At 37.8% G+C, this 13305-nt stretch overlaps 1 protein-coding gene across 1 annotated transcript in view; it reads left to right on the top strand.

Annotated features, from left to right (window-relative positions):
- The window catches only part of LOC149317196 (piezo-type mechanosensitive ion channel component 2-like), a 285183-nt gene that overhangs the window by 154754 nt on the left and 117124 nt on the right, over window positions 1–13305 (top strand). The window contains exon 5 of the mRNA XM_089517023.1: window positions 1203–1365. Within this exon, the coding sequence (XP_089373149.1) occupies window positions 1203–1365 (163 nt within the window). The remainder of the gene's footprint in view (window positions 1–1202; window positions 1366–13305) is intronic.

The following is a 13305-nucleotide window of genomic DNA, read 5'->3' on the forward strand; positions in this document are numbered from 1 at the left end:
TTTTGTATGCATCACAGAGCTATAAATGTTGCATGCTTTATGTCAGTAATGAGACTGCCAAACTTGGCACATACATGCAAGTTGTTAAATTGGAGTGCTATGCATAACGATGTTTGGAAAGCAAACATTTGGTAAACGTTTGGTTGATATCTGGGTGAACTTTGCCAAACAGGTTTTTCCCTCACAATGTAGCTGCAAGGGAAAGTGAGATGTACACTTGGTTCAAAATACATGAAATTATCAAGACTTTACTGTACATGTTCTTCAAGAGATTTGGATGTTTTATGCCTGCCAATGTTTGAGCTGATCCTTTTTTTATAATTCAGATTTTATATTTTTCTGATTTTATCCTCCATGCCTTACTTTACTTAGTTGACCAAACGTTTTCTACACTGTAATATCAGGAATAAATTTGTGTCCTCTGTTTATGATGCTTTGATGGATCTGAGTGATAGCACCAATATGATACTGTGCAGAATGGTGATCTAGTGTTTTATTTTCAGTGCATTTTCTTGTTTTGGTAAGAATTTGTATTCAGTGCAGGTGAATGTTGAACCTAAAATCATATTGGAGGTTAATTAATTAATTAATTAATTAATTCAGCCAAATGAAATGAATGTAGTAGTGAGCCAAATGGGATTCAATAAGCTGAAGCTGAATCCTTATATTATTATTATTATTATTATTATTATTATTATTATTATTTCTTACCCACCTCTCACCACAGATTAAAGTGGGGAACAACAACAATTAATAAACAAACATTAGTTTTAAAGACCTTGGTCAAAAAACATATCAATTAAAAGAACAAAAAAGATGTACACATATTAAAACAACATTGAAATAATATAAAATGAGTAAATTGACTATCCTCATATACCTAAACATCATTATTAAACTTCATTCACACCATTATTAAGCTTAACAAACACTGATAGTATTTTTCAATATATTCATTATTTGACATTACTTTCTGTGAATAGAATTGTAAAGTACTTGCGGTTTCAAAAACAATACCTTTGATTTTTTCCAGTCCTGAGCTGTTTTTGTAATTGCTAGTAAATTTTATTATCATGTTATATTGTATTGGTTGATGGCAGTGTAGTAAACTACTGAGAAATTATATAGAAATATTTTTTAATGATGATGATGGTAATAACTTATATTGCCTTCCCCCCAATCTCTCTTTCTCTTCCATACAGTGTTAAAGAGGCAGACCCTGGCAATGGGATCCGAATTTTTGTTCCTGATATTGGCATGTTCATTGCCAGTCTCACCATATGGCTTATCTGCAGAAAGATCATTAAAAAGGCAGCGCAAGAAGATGCAGGACTGTGCAATGCACAGTTTGAAAGTGAATATGTGGTATGTTTGTATGCTTATTTCTGTAACTTTAAAAAAAAAACCTTTGGGCCCAAAATATAAAATTACATGTGTATACAGAAATGTTAAAGCTACCAGTGCCATGAATATGCATTAAAAACTGCTTTTCCAGTGAAAGAGGACTGCTCTACATATGCTTTGCCACATGAGAAAAATGCTTCCCAAATGGGATTAATAAGCCTTGCTGGAGATGGCAATGTTTTTTGCTATTTTTCTTGCATTTTGAGAGATATAAAATCATCTTAGTGCAGCTACTATGGAAAATCACAGATGTTTCTCTTCTGTATAGAACCTAATGCAGAAGAGGTTTATTGTCTCACAGAGTGGTAGATTCTTCTTCTTTGGATGTCTTTAGGGAGAGGTTGGATGTCCACTGCTCTAACTTGCTTTAGTTGTTTGTTCATGCAATCCAGAGGGTTGGTCTAAATGACCCTTATGATATCTTCCAGCTTTATGAGTGGAGCTTAGCATGAGCTTCTGTTGTGCAAGGGCCAAGGAACTCTGCAGGCACCCAATATGAAGGAGATATTTGTTTTTTCTATTTCTGTTTGGCAAAAGAGATCCTGTTTTCAAACCCAATTCAGGTTACTGATTTTCATCCTTAATGCTATAAATGGCTTGAGATGAGATGACTTTAATTACTTTTTTCTCCTACATGAGACTGTGCAGAGTTTCTTTTGAGGTCTTTTTTAAGTTCCACATGTGTTCAGAACCCTGGCAGGTGCTGTTCTTTGAGATATCCTTTGAGAAATATCATTTGAAATGTGTTACCCTAGTTGTGGAATTTTCTTCAGAGTGAGGGTTGCCTGTTGCGAAGCTTGTTGTTCTTTTGGCACCATATTAAGTACTTTTTTCTTTGTCAAGATCTTTTAGATGCTGTGTTCTGAGGCTGTTTTTGCTGAGTTTATTTCATCTCTCTGCTGTGTTGTTTGTTTCTTTTAGTTTTGTTATTTTTTGTATTATGTTTTTAAAAGTATGTCAAAAGGAGTAGATCTTTTATTTAAAAATAATAAATATTGCCTGGATCATTTTGAATTATATGATCCATCCTAATTCTGTGCCTTGGGAATTGACTCATTCCACTGTGGGACCTATGAAGAAGAATCTGTTTTGCCCATAAAATTGTGAGAAAGAAAGTGCAGAAAGAAATGTTTTTAAGTGTGTCGATACAATTAAATGGGTCAAAGCTTTTCATAAGGCAGCTTTTAATGTTTCAGCTTATCTGACACACTTATTTTGCATACAAGGAAGGAAAAAATCTCAGAAACTGATTAGTAATACAGTGGGCTCTTGGTATCCTCAGCGGGGTGGTTCCAGAATCCCCGTGGATACCAAAATCTGTGGATGCTCTAGTCACATTAAATATAGTAGATAATAAAATGGTGTCCCTTATACAATATGGCAAAATCAAGGTTTGTTGTTTTTGGTTTTTTTTTTTTAATGTATATCTTTTTGGAATATTTTAAAGCTGAGGATGCTTAGAATCCATGGATGAAGAATCCGTGGATATGAAGGGCCCACTGTATGTAATTCTAATCTATTAGAACATTTTCTCACCAACATACACAACAGAACTCATGAAACTGCATGTCAGTTCTTAAATAAACCCTTTACAATGGCTTGCGTATCTGTATAGTTACATGGAAGAGCTTCCCTGTCTCCAACCCACATCTCAGTTCTCAGTAGGATATTTAGAATTTCAAATAACCAGAGCTAATGGCAGAAAAAGCTTGAAGACTTTGTGCAGAGTCTAAACCACTGTGGACAACACCCAGCCTAAGAGCTGGAGGTTCTCCATCATACTTTAAAGCTTGGAAATAGCAACAATAATGTTTTTGGATATAGAAAAAGGTGCTATCTGGAAATGTGCCTTAATTCTGGAATAAAATTAATTGGAAAATGGAACTTATGCTTTAACTGAATCTTTTACTTCCCAAGTAGCTCAAGGCAATCTGTACAGCAATTAGCTATGACAGTATTCATGTGGTTTTAAATGGAATTTTTTTATATATGAATGCCTCAAGTGATGTACAAATTAAAATATCTAGACGTCATTAAAGTAAGTACCACATTTTAACTTACACTGTAAAGCTTACCATTAAAAGACTGGTTTGTGTCATGATCAAGTTTACTTCAGTTTTATATATACCTTTTAAAGTAATTAATTCAGTCTTACAATTTTATGCTCTTTTCCACTACAGTGTGGGAAAACCTTCTCTCTGGAGGCATTTCAGTGAATGGGGAAAAACCATTTGTGTAACAAATGATCTTCACGTGCTTCCCAAAAATGTCTCTAATTGTAAAAAGGGATTCCATATACATATTTCTTGGTTCCTGTGCAAATGACTTTTAATATAAAATGATATTTTCTGGTCCCTGCTCTCTCTTGTTAGTAACTGTGCTTGCATAATTAGTAGAACAGTGTTAGGTTCCTTATATCTTAACCTAAAATCTGTTTTCTTGTTGCATAAAAATCATCTGGTTTCTTTTTGTATTACTTTGCTTCCATTGGAATATTTGGGGTCTATGTACACTGTAGACTATAGGACAGGTCTGTGTAGGTCTATGTCGACGCTCTTAAAGACATGGGAGTGCCAACACATCTGATAATCCTGATGAGGAATCTGTACTCAGGACAAGGAGGCTACTGTCAGATCAGAACATGGAAAAACAGAATGGTTCCCAATTGGCAAAGGGGTCAGACAAAGCTGCATCTTATCATCCTACCTGTTCAACTTATATGAAGAACATATTATAAGAAAAGCAGGCTTGGACACAGAAGAAGAATGAGTGAAAATAGGAGGAAGGAATATCAACAATCTAATATGCAGACAACACCATAATACTAGCAGAAAACATCACAGAACTGGAACACCTACTAAGAAAGATAAAGGAAGAAACTGCAAAGCCAGTCTTGAACATAAAGAAAATGAAAATAATGACCATGGAGAACCCTCACAAATTTGACCTAGACAATGAAGAAATAGAAATTGTAAAAGAATTCTCATACCTGGGATCAAACATTGATAGGAACAGGGACTGCAGCCAGCAAATCAGAAGAATATTAAGAATGGGGAGGGCGGCTATGATAGAACTAGAAAAGATCCTAAAATGCAAAAATATACACCTGAGCACAAAAAGTTATCTTGTATGAATATGAGAGCTGGAAGTTAAGAAAGAAGATAGGAAGAAAACCAATTCAATTGAGTTGTGGTGCTGAAGATTTCGTGGACAGCCAAAAAGATAAACAAATGGGTCCTAGAACAGATCAAGCCAGAAATCTCCCTGGAAGCCAAGATAACAAAATTGAGGCCATTGTACTTTGGACATATCATGAGAAGGCATCAATCACTGGAAAAAACAATAATGCTAGGAAAGGTGGAGGGAAGTAGAAAGAGAGGAAGGCCACATACTGGATGAGTGAACTCTATTAAAGAGATCACAAGAATGAGTTTGCAGGAGCTGGGCAGAGCATTGGATAACAGGGAGTTTTGGAGATGTCTCATCTGCAGGGTCATCATGGGTTGAGATTGGCTCAAGGGTAGTTAACAACAAATGTAGACTGTCCAGAGAAATTAAGGCAGATTCTTTATATATTTGTTGTAGTATGTCTTCAAGTCATTTCTGACTTATGGTGATCCTAAGGTGAACCTATCACAGGTTTCTTTGGCACAATTTATTCAGGAGGGAGTTTGCATTTGCAGTCCTCTGAGGCTGAGGAAGTGTAACTTGCCCAAGGCCACTCAGTGACTGAACATGAATCTGAACCCTATTAGTAAAACCAATACACTATGCTGTCCCTCTGTACATAGGAGCAAAAGAGGCTGGCAAGAAGGGGTGGCTTGAAGCCGCTGCTTTGGAAGATCTGTTACTTTTTGAGCTGGAAAAAAGCTGGCTTTTGCAGTTCTGCTGCAGCCTGAAGCTGACTTCAAGCCACTTTGGCAGTGTGCGGCATCTAAACACAGTGTCACTGGAGTGCCTTGAAGCTACTCACATCTGGACAGCTGGGCGGCTTCACACTGGTTTCTGGCTGTCATTGGAGCATATGGCATGTAAACACTGCTCTAATGAGACCTGGAAGTGGGCTTTTTTCGGCCGTCTGTTTCGTCCCTCACTTACCTGGGAATAAATCCCACTGAATTCCTTGGGACATTTATCTTAGCATAGATGTGTAGAATTGCAGTCTATGTAGTTTGCCGTCCTTATCCATGGATTTTTTATCCATGGATTCAAGCATCCATGGCTTGAAAATATATATTTTTTTTAAAGTATAAATTCCAAATAGCAAACCTTGATTTTGCCATTTTATATAAGGAACACCGTTTTTCTATGCCATTATATTTAATGGGACTTGAGCATCCATGCATTTTGTTATCCATGAGGGACTGGAACCAAACCTCAGCAGATAACAAGGGCCCACTGTATACTGAAGTTTAGTACTATCCCCTTACAGACACTCATTATTCCAATGGTAGCCCAGTGATGCAACAGGAAATCAGATTCATTTTTTAAAAAATGGACAGTACTGTATATTACTGCTTCCAGAAATGTCTTGAGGCTATATCAGCTTTTTACATAAAACAAAATCTGCATGAAAGTTACTTTTGTGTAGGAAAGGACACTAATCTTGTGTGGAAGCCATTATGTGGAATGAATTAATAGGTTCCCCTGCCTGCACACACACACACATGCACACACACGCATATACACACACATTTCCACATGTTGGGGAGCTCCAATGGTCTGAGCCTTTTCAGTGCACATATACTACTTATATACAAACTAAAATATCAGCATTATTGACAGGGATAGTTCACAACAGTATTAATTAATATCTTACCAGCTGTTGTGAGGATTGCAGCTGTGCTCAGTGAGAGTTGGGGAAAAGTGTTAGATGACATAAGGGATGTTCAGACATTATATGCAAGAAAGGTAGAGGTTTTTCACATCAGCATGTATACAGTGTATACAAATTACAAATCTGGCACAATTATTCATACATAATGAATTGTAAGTGTATTCATAAATGGCATTCTAGGTTTACCTTGTTCAGATATTCAGGCTTCCTGATAAACAAATACTAAAGTGATTTTGGAACCTTTTGTACATGACTATTTTTTTTTATATAAAATAAAATAAGATAGTGCTGCTATCCAGTACAGAATCCAATAGGACTCACATAAGATTCAACTCACTGGAAAATTTATTAGCTCCACTTAAACAATTACAAATATAAAAATTTTACTTGTGTAAAGAGTTTGATTAATTTGGTCTATCCACCAAAACTCATTTACAAAATTTTGAAAATTGATTAAACATCATCTAATTAAATTCCACCTCAACATTAGGAGAGACTTCTTGCCAGCAAGAGCTGTTCAACAGTGGAACAGTACACACTCCCTTGGAGTGTGGTGGAGTCTCCTTGTTTAGGGATCCTTAAACAGAGGCTGGATGGCCATCTGCTGGGGATGCTTTGATTGTGATTTCCTGTATGGCAGAGGGATGGACTGGATGGCCCTCTCTTCCAGCTCCAACTTCTGTCCTCCATTGTCTTCTCTAGTTGATGCTTTTTTAAAAAAAATCCATACACTCTCTCTGTGCTCTACTTGATCTCTTTCCTCTCTCACATCTTTCACTCTCCTTGAAGTTTTCTCAGACAGTTCAAAATATTATTCTCATAATTCCTATGGGAGCTCTTTAGCAACAAAAGGAGTTCTATTCCAGTTGACACGTGCAGATAAAGTGTGAACACTTTACACAGTATAATGTCTTAATATCTCCACAGCAATCTCTGCTATTAAAAAGAAACCGAGAGCCTTAGCTCATTCTTGGGGATAACTTGTGCTGTGAATGGCTATTATTCCTTCCTCCAGAGATGGCAAGCGTTGCAATGGTTGGCAGAGAGCAAGCACATGTGTGTATGTGTGTGTAAACACTCATCCTTATGCTTGCAGAATTTATGGAAGGAAAGAAACTCCGCATGGCACCTATTCCCCCCACCCCACCCCGAATGATACTATGTAGAGAGCTGGCATATTCCAAGTGTGGCTGGCTGAGTGGCTGGCACAGCCCATTAGATGGCACATATTCCTACCGACTAAGTGAATGTAGAGTTACAGCTCCAGGCTGCCAGCCTCAACAACTGAGTAGGATGCCAATTTGTTTATTTTATTTTTAACTTTCTATTAAGAAAGTGAAGAGAAGGAGGAAAGGAAAAGAGGCTGCAGTTAAAAAGCACCAAGTGGCCTACCTAGTTGTCTGGATAGATAAATTTCTGATTTTTGTTGAGAAACTATTTTTAAATGCACCCCAGAGCATCAGGGTTTGGACACCAGATTGTTCCTCCCTGATTCCTAATAAAAGGCAACAGAAAAGGAATGCAGTTCTACTGTTTCTAACTGGGGTGTTGCTCATTGTGAAATATGTCCTATTTCTGTGATTTTCAACTTTTACCCATCCCTTGCCCCAACACCATATTCACATTCAGGTTGTAAGTGGCTGAAGTTACGAAGATAGCATATGGCAGCCTTTAAAGGGTCCTGGTTAATATTGCAGATCAGCTTCAGAATATATTGTACAGCACCCATGTAGTGTTCATTACTGCTGGTTAGCTTGAGAAAAATCTTATCCTGTTGTTTAGTGCTTGTTATTCCTACATCAGTAGTTCTCAAACTGTGGAGCATGACCTCTGGGGGGGGTGCAACTGTTGCTCAAAGGGGGAGGTGCAAGAATTTTTGGGGGGGGGTCTGGTCAGGAAGAAAGGGGAGACAGGCAAGAAGAGCACCACTTGTTCACAGCATGCACTCACATGCAAATACAAACATGCCAAGGGAGAACAGTGTTGGGCAGTCTTGCCACCGGAACATGTCAGAAGAGCTGCCGAGTGAGAGGCAGGATTCACATGGAAGAACAAATATGAGAGCAAAGGGAGCGACAACAGCCAGCATCGAATTGGATGGTGTTCTTCTGGTAGCAGCACGGGTCCCTGCAACTCTAGGGCCTGGGCAGTAGTAGCAGCAACACAAATTGGGGGGGGGGGGGGTGGAATGCGAGGAGAAGCAGCACTTTGTACATAATGTGAGACCCCCATGCAGCTGCTCCTGCCTCCACATTACTTAGATGTTCCTACTGCCCATGCCTGGAGTCGCAGCAGCCAGCACTGTGAGTAGATAAATACCCATCCCATTTCCGTTTGGTGGTGGTTTTTTCCTTCTCGCACTCATTTGTTGTTCCCTGTGAATCACCCTTCCACTTGGCAGCTCTTTCAGGCACATTCTGGTTGGAGTGCCTCCTTCTGGCAAAGTCTTTTCTCCTTCAGCATGTTTGTATTTCTCTCTGTGTGTGCATGCTGCATCTCATTGGGACTTGAAACAGTGTGCACTCATAGTGGTAACCACCACCGCCACCACTTATTTGTCCCCTGCTTATTCAGCAGGTTAGGGAACCTGACTTAAAATATTATTTTGTGTTGAGTTAGATATTGGACTTTAGCCTGGTACAGACTGGCACTATGGTTATATGGTTATTGAAATTAGAATTTTAATTAATTAATTAATTATATTTATTTGTATGTGCACCTTAAGTTCTGCTTTTGGGGAAAAGAAGGGATATGGATAAATTGAATGATTGATTTAATGTTTTAATTCTCTGTTGAAAAAAGATTAACAATAATAATAATAATAATAATAATAATAATAATACATTTTATTGCTTATCCACCTCTCCCCAAAGTTCAAGGCAGTGTACAACATAGATTAAAACATATAAAATAATTTAAATACTGTAAAAACACTATTAGAAAGGAGATCCAGAATAAATGCAAGGGAGACAGAGGGATTGGGAAGGCAATGAAGAGGTGAAAAGGGAAACTTAGAAGAATGATAGAAGGACAAAAAGGAGGTGAAGGAGGACTGGTCACAGTGTTTCATATCTTCTATACAGAGCAAAGCTTTTAAGATCATATCTAGACATATCTGTGAGTATTGAAACATAGAAATACTTAAACATTTGAACAATGTGTTAGGGGGAAACACCTAAAATTCCATTTTAGCAGTCTTCAACTTGATATTTTTGGGTTCGCACCTTCAGTGACTGAATGTGATACAGCTTGAAAAATAGAAACACTTCCATTGTAAACGCAGCATGTGCAGTGAAGCAATAATGCAAATATATATTTTGATCTGCACTGTCACTCAGGATCCTGACCAGCAAGACTCTATCACAGTTTTCTTTCAAAATTTATAGTCTCATTTTAATGGAAAGGCAAGGAGCTGGAGGGAAATTCTGTGGGAAAATAGTTGCAAGAATGGGCAGGAGCCAAAGATAGAGAATGATATTAGAAGGGGGAAGGGAATGACCCACTGACAATGTATTGCCTGGGTGGAAGGTCACAAAAATTCAGATATGGCTTAGAGTTCTTCAGAAAGGAGTCCTGGACTACATATTTAACCACAAGTAAAGCATACGTCCATCCAGAACAAAAGAAAATATACATGAGCTGGACCATAGGAAGTGGAGTAATTCATGGACAGGGAAATTCTGTCCAGGGATGAGCCAATGACATGTTTTTAATTAGTGCTGAATTATAGAATTTAAAAATTCTGCATATTTCTAGGCTGCTGTCCAATTCATCACATCCTTTAAATGGTTGCACATTTTGAACATGCTCATCTACAGGCTCTTTTTATTAGGGTTTTAGACAATTTGAAGCAGGTGAATTAAGCTGGAGAAATGCCCAGACTGCAGGCTCTGCAAAATACAATGTGATTCAAAAGGTGTAAAAGGTGAAAAAAGCAAGAAAAAGAACATTTTGCTTCACAGCTACAAGCAAGAATTAAGATACTGATTTGGTACAGATGGCAATTTTTATGTGAAACAATGCAGATGTAGCCTTAACCGGTGAAGGAGGACTTGGCATAGAAGTCACTTAGAACTCTGTCTAACTTGAAATTGTAGGAGACTTGAAATGAAGACAGTTCATTTGATAAAATTTCCTAGCTTTAGCTTCCTCAGACATGTGCATCAGTGGTACGCACTTTTGTTTTGTACTGCAATTTTTGGTCTCTATGGCCTGTTACAGACTGCCAAAATAAAGCTGCATCGGGTCTCTTTGGAGGTATGCTATTTAAATGATGCATGGGTCCTAAGAGTCCGGAGGTCGCCCCAAAGCCACACTCCATTCCTAAGCACTAATCTCTGCTTCTTAAGATTATTCCTTTTAAATGCTGCTTCAGGCAAAGTGCACAGGCACCATTTAAAACACGGCAAAGATGTTAGGGAGAATGCTGTTTCTCTTCTTGTGAGTTACTTCATGTCTTTGATTTCTATCAAGGAATAAATGGCTGGAGAGAAGCAGTTTTATGTGGAAAACTTGGGGGTAAAGGACAGAAATAGGATATCAGTTTTGTTGATTTATACTTTAGACTTCTAGGCCAAGGAGAGACCCCTGCTGCTTTTGCTTACTGGAAGGACAAGAAGGAGAGGGATGTAGTTGAGACTCTGAAGTCGCAGCTGGTTTTAGCCAGTGACAAAGAAATAAAGGTGTGCTCTCAAATGCAGTACACCTACATTTTCCTTCCCCCAGGAGACCAGAGAAGTTGTGTCTTCATCTTCTGAATTGTTTCCTCACCCACTCCTTTTTGCTGTGATAAGAAGGAGCAGTAGGGGCCCTCCCAGGGCCTGAAATCTCCTGGTCAGTGGGTAATTTTGGGGTGGTACACAAGGCCAAGAAAATAGTCCTCTGTGCCCCATTCAAAATGGGACTTGTGTGCATGTAAAGTAAACAGTGTGCCAGCACTAAACTCCTCTTTAAGGAAGACTGTAGACTGTTGGACAGGTCTAAGTGACATTTCAGTCTTGCTTCATGGTAAAATTGTAGCAAGTAGTTTTCCAAACCTACTGATTCCAGAGTGTTTGAATGCATTGGGGAAAAAAGCTGTCTCCATCAATGCTCACTGTATAATAGAAGTTTATCACAACCAATTTGCAATCATTATAACCACTGATGATCCCAACAACTATTCATATTGAGGGAATACGATGAATAATGACAGATGAGGAGGATGAGAAAAATAGTGACAAAGGACATTGCCATACGAGCCCCATTCTTACAGGAACTGAATCACTTAAAAGAAATTGAAACACTGGTTTCAGAGAAGCCATTATCACACATCTTCGCAATCACACAACTGGAGCTTCCTCCACCATTATGCTTTCTTCTCGACTCCCTCTTAACCCACCTTCCTGCCCCATGCCCTAACTAGTATGCCTTTCAGGTTTTTTATTGCATTTTTATTTATTTTTAATTTTAACTTGTTCACAAAATTCTGGATCTCTTCTACAGTGATTTAAGTTTTAAAAAAGGAAGAAGAGAATTAGCAGGAAAAACATAAGTAAGTTAGGCTGCTTGGGAATAGTGAGGGGGAAGGGGAGAGGAGGAAACACTGACACCACATGACTGCCAATCTCATAACTGTCCTGGCAGTAATATTTTGCACCTGGGAACTAGCGTGATCGGAAGGTCATTAACAGGTTTTTCCTGTCAGTGAAAAGGGACACCCTAACCATGCTAGAAGGACAGAGCAGCTATGAGCAGAGACAGTGTTGTGTGATAAGTATCACCAAAGCCATTTTTTTCTGTCTCTAATTGCTGTTTAAAAACTGTGAATAGTAATCTCCAAAGTACATCTCTGCACTAAAGAATTCTACATCAAGCACTCCTTTCTGATTATAAGAACTTTGTTATTCACTAATATGTCAGATGCAAGTATCTAAAACTTGCTGATATGGTGTTGTTAAAACAAAACAGAAAAGGAACAACACCCAAATATACTGATATTCCATTTATTTTTTAAAAAAAAATCATATTAATGAGTTACCAAAATGTTTTTTGTTTGTTTCTTTTAGTTTGCCCTTCAGACGTTGCTCCTCTATGTAAGGATGTATAACTGATAAATATTGCATTTAAGTTTGACACTGATGTATGCCTGCATCCTATGGTTGGCTGTAATTGATCTGGATTCTGCATTGAACATGCATTAGAGATTGCTAATGCAGTATGCTGTTTGAGAGACTGCTCCTTCATTTGTGATTTACAACATTGCTTCTAAATTTGGGGTAAGAGGCGGAAATCAGCAAACAAAGCTGCATATGGTGTGAATATAAAAAGGGCCTTTATGCTGTTTTAGAAATATCAGATTCACTTTCATTCCCATTATTTCAGCTGAAAAGGGATGTGAATGGAAACACTATGCTGCTTGTGTCAAACTCCTTGGCCAAAGGGAAAGCCAAAAATTCTTTAAGTATGCTTCCTTCTTCAAGAGCAAGTTGGCACTGTACTCATGCTCCCAAAGTACAGTGCCTAACTAATTTTGAAAAAAAAAATCCCTAGATATTTTAGAGTTCTACAAAGAACTGCTAGATACAGAGTTATCTTATTCTCTCCCTGCCCTTCCCATTTAATGGTTAACTAGTGACATTAAATAATATACTGTTTTGAAAGCGTTTCCAACTACTCTCTGTTCTGGAAATGTGAGCCACACTAATCTTGATGTCCACAGTTGTAAAACTGTTGAAAATATCTACTGCTAAAGACGGGGAGCATTTCTGTTGAAATGTTTGCTCAGCAGTCATCTCTGCACTAAAGAATTCTACATCAAAAGTAAAAACTTTCTGTTGAATGCTGTACCTTTTTAAAAAAAAGGTTATAATTACATAGTAATTTATGAGAGACTAATGAAAAGAATATCTTCATGTGGTCTTTATAGAATTGTTTCCCTCAAAGTCATTCTAACATAATTTGTAAATGCATATTAATATTCTCAGTTCTATTACAAAGACTTTATCAACTATTGTTCCATGTAAATTCAGTAAATCCATGAGTGATTTTTTCTTATGTTACAAATAAACTCTAAACTGATAAGG

Source organism: Sceloporus occidentalis, unplaced genomic scaffold (genome assembly GCF_023333645.1).
Source record: "Sceloporus occidentalis isolate IW3139 unplaced genomic scaffold, rSceOcc1.0.p SCAF_3, whole genome shotgun sequence".
Taxonomy (NCBI): Eukaryota; Metazoa; Chordata; class Lepidosauria; order Squamata; family Phrynosomatidae; genus Sceloporus; species Sceloporus occidentalis.